Below are 24,845 nucleotides of genomic sequence, written 5' to 3' on the forward strand. Positions count from 1 at the left end.
CTTAAAAGTAAAAAAAATGTAATTTTTTCTTCATCTTTTCATATTTTTTTAATCAGGCTTTGATTTAAATGCCATAAAAAGATTTGTCAAATAGCACTAAAATTCACTTTTTGTCATTCTCATCATTCATTAAAACAAAACAAAAAAATTTGTACACATTTCACATTTTACATTATCATGAAAAACAAAAACGCAATAATTTGTAATCACTATTTTTGATACAAATCGTACAATTGCCTCAAACCCCCACCCAAAACAAACAAACCAACCCCCCCCCCACCAAACAGTTCCAGTTTCCAGAGAAGTGATCCAAAATATAAACATAAAATGAAAACAGAAATCTAATTTTCATGGGGTTGATTGCCAATCCTCTCCTGCCTTTCTATGCTTGCTCATTCTGTTCTATGTTCGCAACCAGCCCTTTGGTGTCCACCGCTGCTCGGTTTGGATTGTTGAAGTATAACTTGTTGTCAAAGGTGGATTCTCCCAGGGTGGGGGCAGGTATCCTAGGTATCCTTTTACGGAACAGGAGGAAGGCACCAAGTCCAACTATGGCGATTACAATTAATACTATAGCCACAGTGATGCCAGCGGACCCGTGTGTAGTTTCCTGGACGACGTGGGCTGAGGAGGCAAAAATGTAAAGTTGGAGCAGTGAATTTACTCAGATTTGAAAAATTAAAAAATATATGTTATATATTTTTAACAACTTACCAACAAATGGAGGCTTTTCTGTAGGTTTAATAACTAAAATGATAAATCAGTAAATAAATCAGTAAATACATACAAGGCTTATTTGAATATATTTTTTTAAAAAAAGCTTCTTTAAGTTACCTTTTGGTGTTTTGCAGATGAAAGAAAATGACCTTCTGCACTCTCTCGTACTCCACAGACCAGTGTAAGAACTGATGTACACACACGACTCTGACTGTGGCATTCCTGATTTCCAGTTGGTATAGTCCAAAGGGCTGTCATCGATCCACATCCACTTGTCTGAAGCGGAGACACATGTTAATTTATCAACACATATCCAATGTGTCGGTGTGTATATACATGTATATATTATGCTGAAGTTAACCTCACCTTCATGGGTCTTGTACATGCCAATCCAAAAGGTTTTGGCACTGTCCTGGAGAATCTCCACATTCTCTTCTATGAATTTACTCTCAATAGGGTCCTGAATACTCACTAGAGAAGCACCTGATAAACATGGTACAACAGTTAAAAGCTAAAGGTTATAAACATGGACATAATTCTCTGTTTACGTTGAATTATTTGTAACTTACCCATTTTTATACATTCAATTGAGGCGTGGGCCCAGTCGTTGGTCACTGAGCTGAAGAAGGAATAACAATGGCCTCTGAAAGGTATCCATGTTCTCCTGCTTGTTGATTGTGGACAGTCTCCAGGAAGCTGCGGGGGAGCAGTGGGAGCTACAACTGAAAAAGAAGGAGCAGGTTTTATGCCAGTCTTATGAGCTGCCTGCTAACTTTGCATAGTGAGTGTGTACAAAGTGTAAAACACAGAATGTCTCACCTTGTGACCTTTTGCAAAGGGAATAATAGGTATTGGTACATGGTGCAGTCTTCCATGTTTTGTCCACATCTACATACACACAGGCGTAGTTATTTTTAGGTTCATTTTTGCCCCATTTGGTGTATGACAGAGCCCAGTTATCCACCCACTTGAAGTGAAAACCAGTCTGAAAAAATAAAATCGTTGAAAACTGACACAGAGCTAGAAACAAGGTCAAAATCTCAACTTGAAATCCTGCTTGAACCAGCAATAAGCTGTAACAGGTAGACCCCTACCACATTGCTGTTGAGGCCAATCCACAAAGGCTCGTTGAGCTTGAGAATCTGCAAGGTGGCGTATGCGTGTGCTACGGGGCTCAGGATGCTAGCCAGCTCTGCATCATCTGCTTGGCACTGCCTCCTGGCCTCATCCCAGCGCATTTTCTGGGTCACCACTTTGTAGGAGTCATTGCCGAGCTTGTAGAAGGTCTTTGGTGACACAGTTGTGGGTTTGACAGCAATTTGTGAATCTGAGTAAATGACACACATTAGCTGGTAATCACAGTCACAAGAAATGTCTACGTAAGGTCTCTGCAACTCAAGTTCGATTACACAAAACTGAACTATTTTCCACTTTGCTTTTTCACCCCTCCTGTTTCTCTCATTGTTTTCACTTCTGTTTGATTACTTGCTCCTGTACTTTGACCTTCTTCATCCTCAGCAGCCCCCTGTGTATACAGAGTCCTGTTTTGACCCCCGTCTTTTTTTGTCAGATCACCTGTTTTGCTTCTGGTTGTGCTTCCTGTTTGGCTCCTAGCCATTCTCTGTGTGTTTTTCTTTTGTTTTTCATGCAGTGTAATGACGCATTTCTGTTGTAATGCCTGTTTCAACATCATGATTCAGCGTCCTCTCAACTGCCTTCATTCAACAATTCATGACAAGTCACACTTTTAAATAATTTAAATGTTGAAATCATTTTTGTTTATGCTGGGTATTGTTAAGCTAACTGTAAACTGATTGTTCTGATTGGCTGACTGTTACTAGGGCTATTGTGGCCATAGGCAACATGACCATATTAGGGTTAGTCACTGACATCACACAGATCCAAGAGTTAAAAAAGTTGTCTGAAGCTTGATCTTGTGACTCATAGAGGTGAGTTGCATAATACATTTAAGGATAAGGATAATAGAGAGCGCCTTCAAATTTAACAGCATGCTTTACTGATAGTGTGGCCTCGTCAGTTTGTTACTCACCAATTTTTCTTTTACAGATGAAGCCATAATCTGACTGACAGTCATCCACCTTCCAGTATCCAGTTTTTCTGGCACTGGTGCCCATCATGATCACGCAGTCATAGGACTGTCAAGCAGAAAAAAAAGGTTTGTTTCCATTGATTGTATTATGATGATAGTATGCTGACATTTCTTTTTACACACCGTTTGAGTAAGTAAATGTTTGCCTTATTGGTCTTACATAAATATTACCACTGGGGCATGCACACATAATCTGTGTAATCACTGTGTGATGGAGGAAGAATGGCTGGTGGAGTAAAAGAGTTTACAGATTTACTTATTAGGGGTGCAACGATATTCGTATCGATATTGAACCGTTCGATACAGTGCTTTCGGTTCGGTACGCATATGTATCGAACAATACAAAATTTGTAATTTATTTTATCAACTTTCCTTCTGACGATGCTGTCTGTGTTGAGTGCTCAGTAAATCTGCGTTCGACTACTCCGCCTAGGGTCGACAATGCAGCCTAGGCGGAGTAGTCGAACGCAGATTCACTGAGCGCTCAACACAGACAGCATAGTCAGAAGGAAGAGCGCAGGGCAAGCTAGCGAGACAGAAGTTAAGCTCTCCTTACAACATGGACCTCCCCCACCCTCATTCAGATCTGGCGTTTGGAATTATTTTGGTTTTCATGTGACGTATGACCCTGAAGGTAAGCGAGTCATGGACTAAAGTAAAACAGTATGTTGGATGTGCCATGCAATGCTCAATTACATGGGTGGGAACTAGTGCGTTAACGCAGTTAGCTCGTTAACGTGTTGGCCGTCTAGCCCCATGCACGGGCGATCGGCGGTAGCTCGTTAACGGAGATTTGCCGTGTTGTGGCGTTAAGGTCATTTCAACGAGATTAACCTGAAAGCACTAGTGGGAACACAACGAATATGACTGCACATTTACGCCGACATCATCCTAGTGCAAAGACAAGTGGAAGCAGAAAAAAAACAAGCAAGCATGCTACTAACTTTAGCCGAGTCATTTAGACAGCTGTTAGCACATGATTCTCCTTATGCTGCTGAGAATATAGCCCAGAAGAAGCGGATAGTATAGCTTTTATTTTGGAAAGAGACATTTCTCTGTAATAAACTCTCTTTTCCAAAGATGAGTGATTCCTCAATCAGATACAGGGCTCGCAATATCGCTAGCCCAACGTCCTGGAGCTAGCGATTTTTTTCAGTCGGGCTACCAAAATCTATCTCTGCCCTGCCCGTCGGGCTATTGTAGGAAGGAAAAATATATGTCAATGCTTTTGCATTCTTTCGGAAATGTAGCTGGGTAATTATGTCATTGGCATCGGTGAGCCACTGTCAATATGTGACATATTGAAATCGCGTTTGAATTTGCGCTTGTTTTTTTGCTTTCGCTTTGCAATCGCGCGAACTGTGTATAGAGAGCGACAGCACTGATCTGTGAGTGATGATAATTTGTGCACCAATTCCTCTGACATCGTCTTATTAATCGTTAGCTTACTATGCAAACATGACAAGTGAAATCTCCCGCAGCTTAAACATGTGAGAGGTTGATCGCGCAGAGAATCGCTGAGCTTATGTGAGTGCGCGTGTAAAAGCAGCAGAATATATATTTGACTACGATGACCTGGATGACTGAGAACCTTCACAGACAGATATATATTTCAGTTCTGCTGAGCCAAATAAGACAGGTCAGGGTGAAGAAGTGAGAGCCAAAGAAAAGCTTACCACAAAACGGAGAAGTTATGACAAATCAGACTATGAGGCAAAAAGAAAGTGCAGCTTTATGGTTTCATGGACAAAAGAATTTCTGTGGCTGCAATATGATGAGCTAAATAACCAGGGCTGCACATAAGTGGTCCGCAGGTGCGCATTCGCTGTCAAAATAAAAAACACGCACAAGGGTTAGGGTTACATTTAAAAACTGTACTTTTGAGTTAAAATATATATTTATAATTTTAATAAATGACAAATTAAAAAGGCATGAACATTTTTTTTGTATCGAAAAAATATCGAACCGTGACACCAAAGTATCGAACCGAACCGAACCGTGAATTTTGTGTATCGTTGCACCCCTATTACTTATTTAACTAAAAGTAGATACAAGTGGTGCTGTGTCTGCCTGCATGCTCTGCAGGCAGGTTAGGTTAACTGATGACTCTAAATTGACTGTGAGCACGGATGTCCACCTCTCTGTGTCTCTTCACCCAGCAAAGGCCACTGTGTGCCCGCCTCTGACCCTGTGGGAGCTGCGAGAGACTCCTGAACTCGATAACTGGAAACATAGCTGCTGTTGTTTTTTTCTTTCTATAGTACTGATTATGAAACAAAGATTTTAAATATTGTATATGTTCATTAGACCAAACCTTGACTTGGAAGCATGGGATAACAAAGAAATACTACCATTTCAGTGATTAAAAGTGATCTTTTGAATATCATATTAGACTTCTTCCTAATCATGTGCTAAGGTGACTGGGAACATCTGGGGCACATACATGTGCCATACTGTTAAACTAAACTGTTTATTTAATATTAGCTGTCTGGATAGGCAGCACTCAGTCTAATTCAATGTCTTTTCTAAATTAAAGCGTGTGAGGGAGAGAAAAAATTCTCAGAAAAACCTCATGAAAATATCTTCCTGGAGGTGCTGATGCTGGCTCCCCTAAGGCCCAGTTGGTGTAGGAAATACTTTTCCCATCTGTCCACACAAAGCGCATCTCCCAGTTGACATCATTCATACCAATCCAAAAATCTTCCTTGTAGTTCAGCATCTGTGTTGTTAGGAAAGCTAGAAAGGAATTATTGCAATGTAATTTAGTGACACATGAAAATCAGACGATATGTTTAAACATGAACTGCACTTTGCAACACTCCTGTCACTCACCTTGCTCTTTCTCACTGGTTATAGAAAGCAGATTTCCTCCCTGGTTTATGCAGTGTGTCCTGGCATCGTGCCAGTTTTTGTGATTCCCCACAACAAATTTGTAGCACTGTGTAAATAAAATGTAATCAGGGCGTTTATACTGAAATAACAAATGGGCAGAAATCAACTTGGCCAGGATATTTTTCCATACTTTTTATTTATTTGTTTGTTTAATTAAAGACATTTACCTGGAATAATCTGTGTAGTACATATGTATTTACCTTTCCTTGGAAAGCTAGCCACTCTGGAGCACATCCTCCTTTGGGAGCTGTGGTCGGGGCCATTGTTGTATTGATAAAACTGTTGCTTCTCTTACATATCGACGGAAGCTCAATACCACAGTTAATATCATTCCAGTACCCTACATGTTAAGAATTTACAGAAAATTATGAATTGAATTGAATTTCAAATCATTTCAAGGGATTTAGGGATTAATTTTTTACTAACATTTACCATAAATTACAATATAGATTTTCTCTGTATTAGACTCACCCATGCTGTTGTACATAGTCACACAGTTTTCATCATTGTTGGCAAAGTTGGGCTCATTGTGTTCCCATGCGGTGTAAGTTACAGGGGTGCCATCAAGCCAGCTTAAAATGAAAAGAAGAGAATTAACAAGTTATCAAGAATCCTAAACATTTGATGAAGGTTGTTTGTAAACAGCTAGTGGTTTTTTTTTTGTAAATAATGCATTTTGATTTACCTAAACGATTTATCTAAATTCACTATCAGGCCGATGTAGTACTGTCCTTGTGTTCCTCTAGAAATCTGTTGAAACATAAAATGCGACTTTATATTAGGAGGAAAAGGAAAAAGAGACTCTGTGGATTTTAGAATTTAAACAAAATGCACAAAGGTCCTGATTTGATTTATCAGGTTTGGAAATGTATTCTATATTTCTTGCCTGTTTCCAAAGGAACTTTCTCTCGCTCTCTCCTGTGATGACTACAAGTTCACCAAAGTTTTTTTTGCAATAGGCTCTGGCTGCTTCCATACTCTGTTTGTTCATGTTCAGGTAATACTGGCTGTCATTGTATAGAAGCCATCCATCGTCTGTGGTGTTGTATTCTGCAAAGAGAGCAAAAACAGTCATTGGGAGTTCAGTCATGCAGGCAGCTTTGTAAATCTTTAAATTGATTTATGAAAAGAAAAAAGGCAGAAATATTAAAGAATCCTTAGGGTTTAGACTCAAAGAACCATAAATGAATTAATGAGGTATAATTTACATTTTAGACCAATCAATGAAATAGCAGAGGGCATCGTTGAGTCTAGACAGAAGTGGTGAATCAACTGACCTAAACTGTATTTCTCAGTGAAATAAAAAGATCTGTTGAATCAACTAGACTTTTCTCTGAACAATAATTAAACTTACCTTGTACAGATATCACAGGCTCGGGGTTGGGAGTCACACCTGAGAATAAATAAACGAGACCCACAAATATTACCAAGCTTTAATTTAACACCAAATGTTTGGAAATCTGGCTCTGTGTGAGCTGAAATTCCAAGATATGATCAGCCTGTCTCACCTTTGCGTAACTGGCAAATCCAGCTATTGTAGGCATCACAGTGTCGATCATTCCACCTCATTCTTAAGTTAAGGTCCATCTCTGTACAGTGCTCGTTGTCATTGTGGTTATTTGGTTCTCCATAGCCCCAGTTCTCAAAGTCAAACTAGGTCAAAGTTTTTACAAAGATACATAATTAGGCAGGAAATGAGAGCAGTAATAATTAAAACTTTTCCTGATTGTTCTGAATTTCTACATACCGGTGATCCATCACTCCAGACAAAACCTCCATTGGTTCCCTGTAAGCTGAGGCCTATCCAGAATTTTTCACTGTAGTAGACACTGTATGAAAGTAAAAAACACAAGCACTGATTATCTGACTTGTTGATTTACCCAGTATGAATTCTGAGATATGCAAGCTGTTAGCTAGTGCAAGTAAACATACTTGAGCTCTCTACATTCCTGATGACTGTGTAAGCTTATGAGGTCCCCGCCAATGGCCCTGCAGAAGTCCCGTGCTTCAGACCAAGTCTTCTTTTCCTCTTGACGTTTCTTGTACGCCTTTATTAAGGAGTGGGAAAAAAAAGGGGTGGGAAGCCAGTGTTTTATTACTGAAACGGCACAAATTTGTTATTGTTCTTAAGTTTGTGCTCCTACTTTGAAACATTTGTTCCCTTTGCTGAGCGGGGTCCACTCAGAAGCACAGGCCGCGGCCAGAGTGGTGGGTGGAGCTGTTGTTGTCTGCACACCCTCAGCACGTTTCTTGCAAATATACTTCTCCTTGTTACTGCAGCTGACAACATCCCATAGTCCAGCAAAAACTCCAGTTGTCATGGCAACACATCCTTGTTTTCTGTCTTTTATTAGAGTAAGATAAAAGCATACGGATTAGATTCAATCTAATACAGAAAAGAAACTATGTTGAGCATAACTTCTCATTAGTGATCATGAATTACATGACAATGATTATCATGACAGCATTCTCAGAACAATGGCAAAGACCAAGTGAAGTGAAGAAGGAGAACTGTCGATTGGGAAGGTCTGTCTCTAAACAACTTCAGATTCCGAGAATATCAGTTTAAATGATTTAGCTTAATCACAAGTTATTCAGCTGTGTCACCACCAGTGTTGGGTAAGTTACTTTAAAATAGTAACTTAGTTACATTACTAGTTACTTCTCTCAAAAGTAACTCAGTTACTTCAAGTTACTCGTTACTTTCAAAGTAACTAGTTACTAGGGAAAGTAACTTTGGTTTTACTCAGAATTCTCTTGTTAATGTGTTGCTTCCATAACTTTGCCAGTCTTCTAGCTTGCTTACTTGCCACAGTGCACTGTGCCACCTACCAATAGAAAGGAAAAGATAATGTGCATATTTCCACGAGAGAAATCCCACACCTGGACCGTCGTTGACTACTGCCATGATTCTAGCCTACGTCACAGCGTCATGTGCGCCTTTTACATCCAACACAAAAACTGCAGTCGTGGTGCTTTGATTGTACTCAGAACTCAGAAATTCTGCCTTCTGAATAGGAAGATGACACCAGACTGCAGATGAGCTGCATACAGAGCTGGACTGGGACAGAAAATTGGCCCGGACATTTTGACTAGAGACTGGCCCACCATTATAGGAAAAATCTTAAAGCCTTTGAATGAAAACAAACGCTGTTGTGACAGTGATGTTCACTGTTTTGATGGTATATATGCATCAATCTATCAATCGTTTGTTGTAAGATTCAGATAATTATTTTTTTAAAAGCTAGACATTTTAAATGAGAATAAGAAAGAAAAGTATTTCTTTGTGCCCCCCTTTCCCCGTTAATGCCCTATGTGATGGACCGAGCAGTGAAGGAAACTTAGGCACAGGTTAAAGTCCAAAAAAGACCACTAACATGGTGATATTACCACTGTGTGGCTGTAAGTGCAGCCATCACACCCTACATGCCCCCCTGGCCACACTTTGCTAGACCCGCCCCTGCACAGTTACCAGCTGTCAGCTACCTAAAAAAGGATCCTGGTGTTATTTATCTCTCAGAAATAGTTCATAACTTCCCTTCAACTCATTCATGTCACCTAAAAGGTAAACCTGTTTCTCCATCACCTGTTCAACTCTGATGATCCAGTAAGGACATCTCCTGGTTTCATCTTCATGTTTCCCTCTCACCAGATAACCAAACCATATCATGACCAGCAGCTTTTACAGCTGTGGCTCCAGCAAACATCAGCTGATACTAGAAATTAATATTAAATTCTAACAACAGCTGATCAAGCTTAAACGTGCAGCTGTTGTTTAGCGCGACATCCGCTGGTTTCCTCTTTCGGCGCAAAGTGGGCGATAAACAAACAAGAGAGCCGATCAGCTGATCATTGATCAGTTTTCATGACTGAAGTAGAAACGGGAGAGGGAGGGGGGAGAATGAAAGAAGAATAGGCAGCTGTGCAGCAAAGACACAGAATAACTCCAGCTTTGTGCCTTTTTCATTGTAGCTGAATTACGGGACAAACTGTTCCTTTTCACCTCAATAAGAAACGCGTAATATTTTCTCTGAATACCAGGCGGGACGGTTGGCAACTCTAATAACTTATGAACAAAATAAAGTTCAACATAATTAACATCATAGCACCACCCAGCTGTATAGAAACCCCGTCATGCTAGCTAGCACGCAGTACGGAAAAAGTCAGAATAACGAAAATAAACTCCACCTAAACTTGGTTTATATCTGACCCAGAGAGACTGCAGGTCATAACTTCTTACCTGAAGTTCAGTTCACACTTGGACCGGTGGCCGCCTCGGGTCTCTTTTCCTTCTGCCTCCCTTTTCCTTCATCCACCTGCTGGCCTCCACCACTTGCTAATGTTACTGAATCTGTGGAAGCTCCGCGATAGCCACCACACGAAGTAACGAGTAACGACCCTATCTAAATCCCAGTAACGACTAACGCGTTCCTGATTTTGGCATAATAACTAGTTACCGTGCTCGTTACCACAATAATAACGTAGTTACTGTAACGCGTTACTTAATAACGCGTTAGTCCCAACACTGGTCACCACATTGCCAAAATCTGGAAGAAGACCCTAACGTTCTCCCTCAATTGAGAGGAAATTTAGTTAGTTCAGGAACAAGCTAGGAACAACCAAGACTGAATATTGACATAAACTGGAAACTGGGGGCCTCTGGATGTCTGGAGTTTTGATCTCCTCCATACCTGCTTCATGCCCTGGTGGACGGAGCTGTGGCTCCCCACACCCTCTAGCAGATCATTACATGAAGGAACCTTTTAAATACAAGCGTGTCCATGCTCACAGGTGTACACACGGGTGCTCACACACACATACACCCTTTTTGGCTCCTACCTCAAAGCACACTGTGCGCTGTCGATCTTACGTGCTGCACAATAATGTTTAATATTTAGTATTTACTGTTATATTCCCATAGATCATCTTGATGTTGTTTATTGTATTGCTCTCATTTTCTTCTGCTTGTTTTCTTTTTTCTTTCTCAACAGGTGATCCAGGTGATTGATATATGTATTTTTTTTTTGTCTGCTTATTTAGTTGGTTTTTGTTTTTTTGCCCTTTATCCCCCGTCCCTCTTCTCTGCTGTTTTTTCCCCCTCTTCCTTTCTCCCTTTTCTTTTCCTCATTCAAGTCTGTCCCGAATCTAGCAAGTGAAAATAAAAAAATAAATAAAATAAACAATAAAAGGTGAATCAAATAGACCATTATGGCAAGGCTGGGATGGTCAATTTGGTAAAGTAAATCCGTCGGGCATCTTTCCTCGCCTTTAGACAATAATTCTGATGGCAAAAGAACCAAACGGGACAGACAAAAAAAAAAAAAAAAAAAAAGACATGAACTGGAAACTGCTGTAATCCCAGCTTCACTGTCAATAGTGAAGCCAGTTTCAGAAATCAGCACCTTCAAGCTCGACTAAAATTTGAAGCTGTCCACTATTCAGCCAAAATAATAGGAGTAAAGGGGAGGAGTAAATTAAGAACACTGTATCAACTGCCAAGCATGGTGGTGGTAGCAACATGCTCTATATGCTCTAGGACTGTTTTGCTGACAATGGTTCTGCTACATTACACAAAGGGTGAATTCTTCCAAATTCTACAACTTCTCAAATCATTGGCTAGATGGACACAAACTTGGGCACAAATGGGTATTCCAACAGGACAGTGATGCCAAACACACATCAAAACTGACTCTGGATTGTAATAAGTTAAAGAGTGTATAAGGTTAAAGAGTCTAAGGTGTACCTGGCATTCCCACATTGAAATTAGTGAACGTGACCGCTCTTTCAGTCATCCATTTGAACATGTTTCTGTCTTCTGTGTTCGATAAGCCTGTCCAGAAGTACTTCTCTGGTCTCAAGCCCACCAAACTGACCAGAAAAGCATTCTCATATCTGCATGAAAACATACACAAAGTTTGGCATATGTGTGACATTTCTGCATTAGAATTAAGTGTGGAATAGTTGTAAAGTCCAAAACAGACAAACAAATTTTCATGTCATGGTTCAGTACTGTCCATACTAGTCTGATGAAGGCTCTAATATTAAAGGATTTTTATGTAAAAGTAGGCAATCACGATCAAGTGATCAGAGCTCTAGTAAAGCTACCCTTGTCCAGTGATTTCTTTTGCATCCCCTATAAAAAAACAAACAAAAAAAAAACTGAAGAAAGAACTGAAACCATGTTCCTCAAGAATTGAGTAATGATATGAGCAAGGACTGTGCAATCCAATTTTAATCTAGTTTCAACTTCTAATGACTACGTAAATGAAAATTATTGCACAATATTGAAAATGTATGGTCTACCAATAGAACAAAAAGCAAAGGTGGTGCAGGCCCACCACCCACAGGAGGCACCGTGGGGGCCGGGTGCATTGTGAGCCGGGCGGCGGCCAGGAGCGGAGGACCGATCCCCGGCTACCAAGACTGGCAATTGGTACACAGAATTTCACCCCTCTGGTGGGGAAGGAGGCTGAGTTAGTGCGTGAGGTTGAGAGGTACCGGTTAGATATAGTCAGGCTCACATCAACGTACACCTTGGGCTCTGGAACTAGCCTCCTGGAGAGGGGCTGGACTCTGTCTCAGTCTGGAGTTACCCCTGGTGAGAGGTGGCGGGCCAGGGTGGGTATCTTGGTATCCCCTTGGCTTGCTGCCGGTATGTTGGGGTTTCTCCCAGTGGACGAGAGGGTTTTTTCCCTTCACCTCCAGGTCGGGGAACGAGTCCTGACCGTTGTCTGTGCTTATGCACCAATTGGCGGTTCAGAGTACCCAGCCTTCTTGGAGTCCCTGGGTGGGGTACTGGAGGGTGGTCCTCCTGGAGAGTCTGTTGTCCTACTGGGAGACTTCAATGCTCACGTCACTTGTTTTGTTATTGGACTTAAGCGGGTGGTGGCTGAAGCAAAAACTCGGGTGTGGGAGGAGTTCGGAGAGGCCATGGAAAAAGACTTTTGGACTGCCTTGAAGAGATTCTGGCAAACCGTCAGGCGACTCAGGAGGAGAAAGCGGTGTCCCGAGTTTCTGAAGGCTCTGGATGTTGTAGGGCTATCTTGGTTGACATGCCTCTACAATGTTGTGTGGAGATCAGGGGCAGTACCCCTGGACTGGCAGACCGGGGTGGTGCTTCCCATCTTTAAGAAAGGGGACCGGAGGCTGTGTTCCAACTACAGGGGAATCACACTCCTCAGCCTCCCTGGGAAAGGCATTCGACCGTGTCCCTCGGGGGGGGGGTCCTGTGGGTGGTGGTCCGGGAGTATGGGGGGGGGGGGTCCTGTGGGTGGTGGTCCGGGAGTATGGGGTGTCTGGCCCATTGCTACGGGCCATTCAGTCCTTATACAACCGTTGCAAGAACTTGGTCCACATAGCCGGCAATAAGTCGAAGTCGTTCCTGGTGGGTGATGTGCTCAGCCAGGGCTGCCCTTTGTCACCAATTCTGTCCATTATTTTTATGGACAGAATTTCTAGGCGTAGCCAAGTGGTGGAAGGCTTTCACTTGGGTGGTCTCAGGATCTCATCTCTGCTTTTTGCAGATGATGTGATTCTGTTGGCTTCATCTGGTGATGGGGTTCCAGCTCACCTTGGAACGATTCACAGCCGAGTGTGAAATGGTGGGAATGAGAATCAGCACCTCCCAATCTGAGGCCATGGTCCTCAGCCGGAAAAGGGTGGAGTGCCCACTTCGGGTTAGGGACGAGTTCCTGCCCCAAGTGGAGGAGTTTAAGTATCTCAGGGTGTTGTTCACAAGTGACGGGAGAAGGGAGCGGGAGATCAACAGACGGATTGGTGCAGCGGCCACAGTGATGCAGACACTGTACCGATCTGTTGTGGTTAACAGAGAGATGAGTGTAAAAGCAAAGCTCTCAATTTACTGGTCGATTTACGTCCCTACCCACACCTATGGTCACGAGCTTCGGGTAATGACCGAAAAAATGAGATCTCGGATACAAGCGGCAGAAATGGGCTTCTTCCAAAGGGTGGCTGGCCTCTCCCTTAGAGATAGGATGAGAAATTCGGCGATTTGGGAGGGGCTCAGAGTAGAGCCGCTTCTCCTCGAGATCGAAAGAAGCCAGCTGAGGTGAGTCGGGCACCTGACAAAGATGCCTCCTAGGCACCTCCTGGGTGAGGTTTTATGGGCATCTCCCACCAGGAAGAAGCCCCGGGGCAGACCCAGGACACGCTGGAGAGGTTATATCTCTGGGCTGCCCTGGGAATGCCTTGTTGTTCCTCCAGACAAGCTGGAGGAGGAAGGTCTGGGCTTCTCTGCTTGGGCTTCTGCCCCAGATAAGCTGAACAAAATGGATGGAGAGATGAATGGATATTTGGTATTTGAACTAATACAAAACATCTAAACATGAAATATACCTATCAGACACATCCACCAGGTTCGCACCAGCCCCTGAGCATGCCTGCTTTGCCTCTTCAAAGGTTTTTTTCTCAGCTCCGATGTTATAACAGTATGAACCAAACCTGATTGATCCCTAAAAAAAGGGGGAAAAAATGATGAATAAAGGCTTTTCTGTTAAATTGCACCTGTATTTAAAGGAGAGGACATAACTCACAAGAGTGCACCCTTTGTTGACTTCTGCTAGACTGCCTCCAATTGGTTTAGCCGAGGCCTTCTTCTTGCACATATATCCATGCAACTTCTCACAAGTGTGATCTGCCCACTTACCATCCTGTATAAGAAATACAGAGGGGTCTTAGAGTTGTAACTTTATAACAGAATTGATTGTGGTTTTGCAAGAATTTGTGCTACCTTTCCTTGAATCAGGACACAGTCCTCTTGGAAGCTGGTGAGATGAGAGGGCTCATCACTCTGCCACTGGGTAAAAGTGACATGTGAGTGATCGGACCATTCAAAGAGCATCTGGTTCTTTTGGTCATTCATGCCAATCCAGAGCACATCTGTCGGCACTGAGGTTTGAAGTATATAGAGACGGAAAGTGGTCATATATGTCTCCTTACTCTTTCAGGCTGTTTTTATAATAGAATTGTTTAATGAACGTCACAAATTTATTTATTTAGTCTGGTTTGGAGGTGCTGCCAGCTATAGTTTGTTACAAAGCTCATACTGTACAACCTAGCTAATGCTATGCTAAGCTAATTAGCTCAAGGCTAGTTTCATATTTTCTCAAAATGTAAAATTATTTCTTTTCATTTATAGGTAGGTAGGTAATAGGTAGGCCTATTCCACGTCACGATAGAGTACTTACTTTCTGATATTTCAGTACTTTAGCAGGATATTGTTATTTGTTGTTATCTTCTTGTACACTTACTGTATCCAGATTGAGAAATAATGAAGCTCTGCTCCTCTATGTTATGTATGCTGGCAAGATCTCCTCCTTCTTTGCGGCATGCAGCTAAAGCATTACTCCACATCTCTGCAGTCCTCACCAGATAGTAGCAGTTTCCTGCATAGTGAACCCAGTGATTGGGGCAAAAGCCAGGCTGTTTGGCTGTGGACAGAGACCAGAAGGGCTAAGAACAAACTCTTTCTAGGTTTGTATTGTAAAGATATGGACTCATAATAAATGGAAATTTACTCGATGGTGGGGGCAGACTGGTAGCGTTTCCTTTACGACAAATGTAACCAAGTTTCTTGCTGCACACGCTGCTCTCCCACTTTGAGGCCTTTGCAGCATTTAGGGTTGCACAGTTTAACCCAGGGTTTGATGATGGATGACCTGTGGGAAGCACAGGTTAGTTAATGCTAAATATAAAAGGGTGTACTTTTGAAGTACTCCAGGTATTTAAAAAACTCACACAATTCCATGACATATACCAAGACATACTAACCTGGGGCCCAGTTTAAATATCTGAAAGGGTTTCCGTTGCTCCACTGCCATCCACTATCAAAATCCAAGCTGTTCAGCCCAATCCACAGAGATGAGCCCAAATGATTTGCTAACCCTGTGTCAACACATGCATTTGAAATTAATGTATCATCAGCAATATAACACAGATGATAGAAGGCTGATTGTGTACCTGAAATGTATGACTGCTCATGCAGCTCTACGATGCTGAGGAGGTCGGCTCCCTGCTGCTGGCAGCTCTTCCTGGCCTGATACCAAGTCAACACTGACTGTGCGTTTAACTGATACTGAACCCCTGTGACTGGGTCAGTGATCCAGTTGGAGGATGCTAGATTATGGTAAAGACACAAAGCGCTATAAATTATTACACAGCTGGAAATTACTTACATCAGGAAGTTAAATTCATTGAACGCTCCCTGACTTCAGTACACAGTGAAGGATTCAGTTTCTTTTATTACCCTGCATGGTTTGAATATGGACTGAAGATTGGGTGCTATCACAATTTAAAACATGTCTGTTTTGATGACATGTTGATCTATAACAGTGATTCCCGAAGTATGAGCTGGGGGGGCCCTGGTGGGCGGTGAAGGTACTGCAGGTGGTGCTGCAGTAATAAGAGAAATTCAGTTTGAAATTACAAGTATATGCAATTACATATGTATATAAATGTATTTATTTAAATTAAGGTTAATTAAAATTAGTAATAAGAGGTGGTTAGTTTGTGATATTATAGTACTGAGGTTTGTGTGGCAGGTGGGCCTTAACACTGATTGGGCAACATTAGCAATTTATAGCCAACAGCCTGTGTTGTTTATGCTTTTTGAATAACATTTTCAAAGAAATACACTGATTTTTCTTGTATTTTGATTAGAAGAAAGATTAAGGTGGGCCCCATGGGAGTCTGTGGTTTTTAGGTGGGCCACAGCAGTCTTAATTTTGGGAATAGCTGATATACAGGAACAGAAAGTATCAATAAGAATTTCAAAACTTAAAGGAAGAAAGTATATAAAGTATGTAATTTAAGAAACATCTTCTACAGCCTCAGATGGGACGGAACTCTGACTTTATAAAGCAGTCTGGTAAAGGGAGATCCCTTTATTTTGCTGTTGCTTTCCTGCCTCAGTTTAAGAGCAGTGCCAGGGGAAACTTAAGCCTGTGAAAAGAGGAAACAGAGGACAGTGCTGTGTTGACAGTCCATGAGAGGAAAAGGTCAGAGAGGGTCAGAAAACGGGCCTGCAGCACTTAATGCTTCATAAAAAACAAAGTTTTTGTGCATGATTTAATAAAAGTAACCATGGAGGACTTCCTGTCTTCATATTATAGATGTAAAGTGGACTGGATCAGACCATCTTTCAGGTTAAAGAGATTTTTCATTCCTTACCTCTGGTTGGACAAAGTCCCCATTTTCCCACTTTATCATAATCTCTCTCTGTGGCACACCACAGCTGTCCATCCGTACGACCGTCTTTAGTGCATTCGGCGTACCACTTCTCGTGGAACTTAAAAGGGAACTGACAAGCGGTTCCAAAAGCATTTCCTCCTAGTGTGAATATCTCTGCGGAGACACAAATAATGGAGACGTGCAGTCATTTCACCAGCATGTGATTGATAATTATGAGAGTTTGCCTCCCAACTTCTTAGGTTTCTTTTCTTAAGCTTTTAGAACTTCATTCAATTGATTTCAGCCAATTTACCCTCAAGTTTGTTTACTGATGCTGAGTGAGAAGGAGTAGTGTTCGGTTTCTTGCCCTGGTTAAAGTCAGTCATTTAAATTTAGAAAATGAACTTGTGCTTGTAATGGACACGTGCCCATGATGAAAAGGGGTTTTTCCCAAAACGCTCCAGAATGTTGGGAAGTGCTGCAAACGTTGCAAATGGTAAGTACAAATCACTGCAAATCACTCCAAACCAAAAGTACATTAAAGCACGCAAACTCATACTTGTACTTTGCAAATAGGTTATCAGGTGTGATAAATGAGTCTAAAGTTTTAGCTTGACCTGAAAGTGATGGTGGATGTTAAAACTTAATACAGCTTTTGGTTGTTTGAGTTACCAAGCTTTAAAAAGTGTGGGTTTTTCACCTATCCACCATGGATTCCAGTTATACAGTTGAGACTTGCTGCCTATGCTGTGCACAGAGAGTGCCTTCATAAGGACTGCTTATTATCTGTGCTGCACTGACAATTATGCAGTCTCACCAGCGATCCCTGACTGTGTTCACTTTTAGTAAGAACAGCAAGTTTCTCAACAGCTATGCTGTAACCAGCTCCCCTCTAGTCCAAGAAAATCTTTCTAAAAATTATACCTGCAGTTGAAAACATAATTTCGTAATGCTTAAATCCTCAAATGCTACACTCCAAACAACGACATATTCTAACATGTGCTAAAACATTCATACTCTGTCCAAATATTCAAAAAGAAGGGGGAAAGAATAAGAACTATGTTACTTTCCCTAGACAACTACAAAATCCCCAATAAATATTATTATAGCCAAGCCAAGTTTCGTACTCAGATCAGATAAAAAAACAACCTTCCACATACTTTAAGATATTTAGATGGTAAATGTAATTTCATCAGTAGCCATAGCACTTTTATAACCTAGTTTGCTTTGTACAGATTGTAATATTTTGCATTTGTAATTTGAATGGAAGTAAGAAAATTTTTATTGTACTTTACAAATTCCAAAAACAACAACTTTAAAGCATGCACTGTTCAAGGACCTTCTAAAACACATTTCTAAACTTTCTACAAAGCTAAAGCAGACTCAGGTTTAGCTATCTTTGTAGGCTCTTGTGCCCATCATTCCTACCTTGATATCCCTTTGAACAGAGGTCCCCCTGAGTGCCATATATCCTCCAGCGACTCCAGATCCCAGAACCTTTGTAGATCATGACGCTTTTCTCATTGCGGTTGCCCCAGTTTAAGTGCAGGTCCTGGTCTTTTAGGCCAAAGAGGGTATCGTTCTTACACTGCCAATGCTGGAGGTCATTGCTCTCATCACATTCCACGAGCTGCACCTTCACCCAGTCTTTTATCGCTGTTGTACCCAAACACAGCTTAAGGGACAAACTGAGGAGACGAGACTCAGAGACCCATCGGAACTGTTGATCTTTGGCATGAGGATTACAAGCATCCACTGTTATAAAGGTGGCACTCGCCACCTTTACGCACTTGTTGTGATCTTCATTGAAAATCAGGAAGCTACTCGTGTCTGGAGCAGAGCAAAAAGAAAATTCAGCAACACATTCCCATGGGATATGTTTTTCAAATGAAGCCACAAGTGTATTAACCAACAAAAATGTTTCTGTGTTACATACCTATATCAGCAGTGATGCAGAAGACTTGGACAAGGACACAGAGGACCACAGCAAAATTTAAACAGGGCAACATTATCCTTGTGTAGTTTGCAGTTACTGTTGGATGAGGCTGTAGCAGAGATTTCCTGTCATGAGCAAAGGGGTCTGGTGTATACAAAGGTGTGTGACATGGAGCAACAGTGATCCAGAGACTCAGTGCCTTCCCTTTTTAATCAGACAGATGGATATCCTGTCACATGAGTAGTTACGCCTGGTCAAACTCCTGGAAGTTCCACAAGCTTTGCAGACCTTTTGGCAGGGTAGGCAGGAAGTAGGAAACAAACAATCTGACCTCTCCATTCAGCAAGAAAATGAAAGTCAACTTCAAGTGTCAGGCAAGACTCATAATGAAAGCAAAAGGTTTTTTTTTTGTTTTTTTTAAAAAATATCACAAAGCACCCTTTTCAGGATTAATTCCCTTTATTGACTTCATCATTGACTTTAAACTGTTGTAAATAGACATTATGTGCTAAAAATGTGCCTGGAGCTTGAACCCTGAGAGCAGATTGCACTGTGCAAGACTAAATTTAGATTCAAAGGGATATTGAGAAGATGTATGTTTTTGCAGGATAGTACTATGAGGCTTTAGTTGAAGAGTAGAGCAATGACACCAATCAGAAGACAGAGAGGACAAGAGGAAATCCTGCTTCCTATTGGGGGAAATGAGTGGCACTTTGACCACTTTGGTTCCAAACTGCAGAAACACCAAGTTATGGTGCTTAGACCAATAGATCCAGATAAGTTTCTTAAATGTTAAAACTGAACTTCTGTCAGGAACACAATAGTCATACAGAATGAAGAATGACTGTGGTAGCTTTCCACTTTGCTCACTTGTCATGACACTGAATAAAGCTTTAAATGTTGTTTTTTATTTTTAATTAAAATAACCTGAACTTTACATTTACTATATGTCTTAATCCTTGGTTTATCTGATAAATCTGATTTTTTAATGCTGCTTGCCTCTGCTCTCAACCCTTTTTTGTTTTGCGTGCTCGTTCTGCTCTGTGTAGGCGACCAGGTCTTTGGTATCTACTGGCAGTAAGACTAGATTTTTGTGTAAGTATAAATTGTTGTCAGAGGTGGATTATCTCAGGTAGGGGTACATATCCTGTGTATTTGTTTATGGAAGAATATGAGGGCATCAAGTCCAAAATTAGTTCCAAATTATTATGCAAATTGTGTTTAACGGTAAAAAAGCACCTTTGCCACTTATTATAACATTGGAAGCGAAAAGGAGATGGATGAGACAGTAACAGGGCGATATTTTAAAGTATTTTGGTCACTCGCAGACAAATGATCCGCGATCGCGTTGGCGACGCTATCAGCCTATAGCCGTTAGCTCTTAGCAGATGGCAAAATACGCTCTTCCCCCCTGCATCGGGATAATGCAGGGAAATACTAGTGTTTTCGTTATTTTAAAAATTAGTATCGTTACATTGAGTGGCAATGCGACGAGGGTTACAAAAGAAAACAATAGATTGATTGCGTGGGATCGTGCGTGGGATCGTGCATGTAGCGGTAGCTACTGTCGGGGTAGCTTCCGCTACAGAACATGACACATATCACGGTGAATCAGCGAGTTATGGTTTGTTCTGGTTTTATGAAGAACTTGTGTTGTTGCATTACCGTGCAAGTTGAGTGTTAGAAAAGAAAACTACAGATTTATTGCTCTTGCGATCGAACATGTGGTGACATGTCGACCGAACAAAGAACATGCGTCACGATGACGCAGCGAGTTATTTGTTGTTGGTTTGTTTATTATTCGATTTGAGGGTAAGAAAACATTTTATGTTGACTATTCTCACGTTCGGACAGGATTATTGCAATGAACGAAGGATATTTTCCCTGATAATTATTTATATCCTGCTGTAACTTTTCTGTATAAAGAACTAAGCCCTCCAACGTTTCAGGCGTAAAACGTCATAAAAAGAAGTGTTTGTAACTAAAAATAAAAATTGTGGAATACTGTTTGTGCGTGATTTAGATCCCAGCCTGTGCTCCCGACACTGGGGAAACAAACTGGCCCGGAAGAGTCACCGCGGAACGACACCGGGACCCACTGCTGCAGACCGCTGTAAGCAGACCGCTCCAAGCAGCCGGCTGGAGGCAGCGGAAATCATATTCTTCCTCGATTCCCAACATAACCGCTCATGTTCATCCTTCTCAAATAAATGTTTTTCTGGTTCAAAGTGATCTTGTATTGTTATTAACATATTTTTGTAAGTTTATTTTAGAAAACAACGAGGTAATAAGCACTTAGTATGTGAAAACTAAAAACATAGTATACCGTTTTATTATAATTTACTATAGTTCTGCAAAAAAATAATGCTGGATCAAAACGAATGTTGGAGCCAATCTTTGACCCATCTAAAGGCTTAATTATAACAATAATCAAATATTACTTCAAATGTATTTTATGGAAAATTTTTAGTTTTTTTGTTTTTTGGGGCTAAAAAAAACGGTGCGCTCATGTAATTAAACTGCGATTAAAAGGGTTAAAACCCCCGAAATATAATTAAAACTTGATATGAATATTTCAGGGAGAAGTAGTTTTAAAAGATTGGCTAATTTAAAGTGGAAAAAAATATGAATATATAATCTTTTTATAGCACTTTTTGGGGCGTGGCAGAAAACGGTCCCTAGGGCGATGGACGTGAGTTTTTTTTTTTAATTTGCCCCTGCATTAAAAATAATGCTGGATCAAAACGAATGTTGGTGCGAATCTTTGGACCATCCAAAGGCCTAATTATAATAAAAGTGAAATATTACTTCAAATGTTTTTTATGGAAAATATTTAGTTTTTTTGTTTTTTGGGGCTAAAAAAAAACCGGTGCGCTCATGTAATTAAACTGCGATTAAAAGGGTTAAAACCCATCCATCCATCCATTCGCTTCCGCTTATCCTTTTCAGGGTTGCAGGGGGCGCTGGAGCCTATCCCAGCTGTCATAGGACGAAAGGCGGGGTACACCCTGGACAGGTCGCCAGTCTGTCGCAGGGCTAACACATAGGGACAGACAACCATTCACACTCACATTCTCTCGCACATTCACACCTAGTGACAATTTGGATTAATCAATTAACCTATCCCCACAAGCTGCATGTCTTTGGACGGTGGGAGGAAGCCGGAGTACCCGGAGAGAACCCACGCAAACACGGGGAGAACATGCAAACTCCACACAGAAAGACCCCGGCCTGATGGTGGAATTGAACTCAGGACCTTCTTGCTGTGCGGCAACAGTGCTAACCACCGTGCCACCGTGCTGCCTTTTCACCCATTCACACACACATTCACACACTGGTGATGGCAAGCTACATTGTAGCCACAGCCACCCTGGGGCGCACTGACAGAGGCGAGGCTGCCGGACACTGGCGCCACCGGGCCCTCTGACCACCACCAGTAGGCAACGGGTGAAGTGTCTTGCCCAAGGACACAACAACCGAGACTGTCCGAGCTGGGGCTCGAACCGGCAACCTTCCGATTACAAGGCGAACTCCCAACTCTTGAGCCACGATCGGTTAAAACCCCCGAAATATAATTAAAACTTGATATGAATATTTCAGGGAGAAGTAGTTTTAAAAGATTGGCTAATTTAAAGTGGAAAAAAATATGAATATATAATATTTTTATAGCACTATGACAGTTAAGTGTCATAAAGATTAAATAAGTTGTTTTTCAATTAAACCCATGGATGGAATTGTGTCTCAGGACTCTTTGTATCACTGAAATCAATCTCGGACACCTATGATCATTAGTTTGCCAGGTGAGCCCATTTAAAGGAAAAACTACTAAAGAAGGATGTTCCACCTTATTAAGCAAACCACCATTTTCAAGCAATATAGGAAGGGGACCTCTCTGGGGACATCTTAGGCCCTCCAAGGTTTGGAGGCCTATCTCCCCCTACCACCACTTCCCCTGCCAGTGGCGGACTCCCTCAGACATCGGTGCGTTGGTGGTTCTTTGTGTCCGGGGATGGACGTCCAGGTACACACCGGCTCACTCCCTGGCGGCCGCATATTGGGGCCTGGAGCCTGGGGCTCGCTCGGGCCACTTCGGAGGTGGGGTGCCCCCGGCCTCTCGGCCTGGGGCTCGGTCACTCAGGCACGGCTGGCTGCCGGCGGAGCTCACGGGCGCGTCACTCAAACTCCCCCTGGCTTCTGCTCCGCGGCTGCTGAGTGAGCCCTCATCTGGGACTCTCCTCAGCTCTTTCTGGGACAGTGGCGCGGCTGCCCCTCTGTTGGTCTTCCTTGGTCTCTTGTGTTCTGGGGGCCTCTGGATGTCTGGAGTTTTGATCTCCTCCATACCTGCTTCATGCCCTGGAGGACGGGGCTGTGCCCCCCCCACACCCTCTAGCAGATCATTACATGAAGGAACCTTTAAAAAAAAAAAAACAAGCGCGTCCATGCTCACAGGTGTACACACGGGTGATCACACCCACAAACTACACCCTTTTTGGCTCCTACCTCAAAGCCCACTGTGTTCTGTTGATCTTATGTGCTGCACAATAATGTTTAATATTTAGTATTTACTGTCATATTCCCATATATCATTGTGATGTTGTTTATTCTATTACTCTTGTTCTCTTCTGCTTGTTTTCTTTTTTCTTTCTCAGCAGGTGACCCAGGTGATCGATATATGCATTTTTTTTTCTTATTTTTTTTCCTGCTCATTCTGTTGGTTTTTGTCTTTTGCCCTTCTCCCCCGTCCCTCTTCTCAGCTGTTTCTCTTTCCCTCTTTCTTTCTCCCCTTCTTTCCCCCAGTCAAGTCTGTCCCGTATTCAGTAAGTGAAAATAAAATGAACAATAAAAGGTGAATCAAATGGACCATTACGGCAAGGCTGGGATGGTCAATTTGGTAAAGTAAATCCGTCGGGCATCTTTCTTTGCCTTTAGACAACAATTCTGATGGCAAAAGAACCAAACGGGACAGGCAAAAAAAAAAAAAAAAAAAAGCAATATAGGAAGGAAAGAGTATCTCTTTGTTGCTGAAAAGCGTGAAATAGTTGAATGCCTTGGACACGTAATGAAAACCTTAGCTATTTCACGAAAACTTAAGCGTGATCACCATAATGTAAGAGATTTGTGGCTGAGTCAGAGCACACATGGGTTCGTGCAGATAAAGCACAATGATGAAGGTTTCTGCCGGACAAATACATCTGATTAAGATAACAGTTGCTAAAAGGCCATTACAAAGCAGCAAACACATATTTGAAGCTGCTGGTGCCTCTGGAGATTTGCAAACATCAAGGTGTAGGATCCTCCAGAGACTTGCAGTTGTGCATAAACCTTATATTTGGCCACCCCTAACCAATGCTCACAAGCAGAAACGGCTGCAGTGGGCCCAGAACTACATGAAGACTAATTTTCAAACAGTCCTGTTCACTGATGAGTGCATTGCAACCCTGGATGGTCTAGATGGATGCAGTGGTGGATGGTTGGTGGACAGCCACCATGTCTCAACAGGGCTGCAACGTCAGCAAGGACGTGGTGGAGTCATGTTTTGAGCCGGAATCACGGGGAGAAAGCTGGTCGGCCTCTTTAGGGTCGCTGAAGGTGTGAAAATGACCTCTGCAAAGTATGTGGAGTTTCTGACTGACCACTCTCTTCCATTGTAGAAAGAGAAGAACTGTGCCTTCTGCAACAAAACCATCTTCATGCAAGACAATGCACCATCTCATGCTACAAGGAACACCTCTGCATCATTGGCTGCTATCCGCATAAAAGGAGAGGAACTCGTGGTGTGGCCCCCATTCTTCCCTGACTTCAATCCTACTGAGAACCTTTGGAGCCTCCTCAAACAAAAAAGTATGAGGGTGGGAGGCAGTTCGCATCCAAACAGCAGCTCTGGGAGGCTATTCTGGCATCCTGCAAAGACATTCAAGAAGAAACTTTCCAAAAACTCACAAGTTCCATGGATGCAAGAATTGTAAAACTGCTATCAAATAAGGGGTCCTACTTGACCTGTTA

General features: G+C 42.0%; 1 protein-coding gene across 2 annotated transcripts; it reads right to left on the reverse strand.

Moving 5' to 3' along the window:
- Positions 1-32: 32 nt before the first annotated feature.
- Positions 33-19,034, reverse strand: mrc1a (mannose receptor, C type 1a). 2 transcript variants are annotated; one of them, XM_026179811.1, is made up of 30 exons: positions 18,843-19,030; positions 18,335-18,736; positions 16,907-17,080; positions 15,698-15,853; positions 15,509-15,622; positions 15,256-15,396; positions 14,989-15,168; positions 14,469-14,626; positions 14,272-14,388; positions 14,075-14,190; positions 11,463-11,611; positions 7,864-8,063; positions 7,652-7,767; positions 7,467-7,548; positions 7,228-7,372; positions 7,074-7,112; positions 6,606-6,769; positions 6,405-6,469; positions 6,191-6,291; positions 5,920-6,059; positions 5,660-5,765; positions 5,397-5,563; positions 2,768-2,873; positions 1,812-2,044; positions 1,537-1,702; positions 1,287-1,439; positions 1,084-1,200; positions 835-993; positions 715-747; positions 33-624 (listed from the first exon to the last, which is right to left on the reverse strand). In XM_026179811.1, the coding sequence occupies exons 1-30, from the start codon at positions 18,913-18,915 to the stop codon at positions 383-385; spliced, it is 4,314 nt and encodes a 1,437-aa protein (XP_026035596.1). In that variant the 5' UTR covers positions 18,916-19,030; the 3' UTR covers positions 33-382. The 2 variants fall into 2 exon arrangements, with proteins under 2 accessions (XP_026035596.1, XP_026035597.1); XM_026179812.1 differs by lacking the exons at positions 33-624; positions 715-747; positions 835-993; positions 1,084-1,200 and having other exon boundaries at positions 1,373-1,439; positions 1,537-1,605; positions 18,843-19,034.
- Between the last annotated feature and the right edge of the window lie 5,811 nt (positions 19,035-24,845).

This window comes from Astatotilapia calliptera, chromosome 9 (genome assembly GCF_900246225.1).
Source record: "Astatotilapia calliptera chromosome 9, fAstCal1.2, whole genome shotgun sequence".
Classification (NCBI taxonomy): Eukaryota; Metazoa; Chordata; class Actinopteri; order Cichliformes; family Cichlidae; genus Astatotilapia; species Astatotilapia calliptera.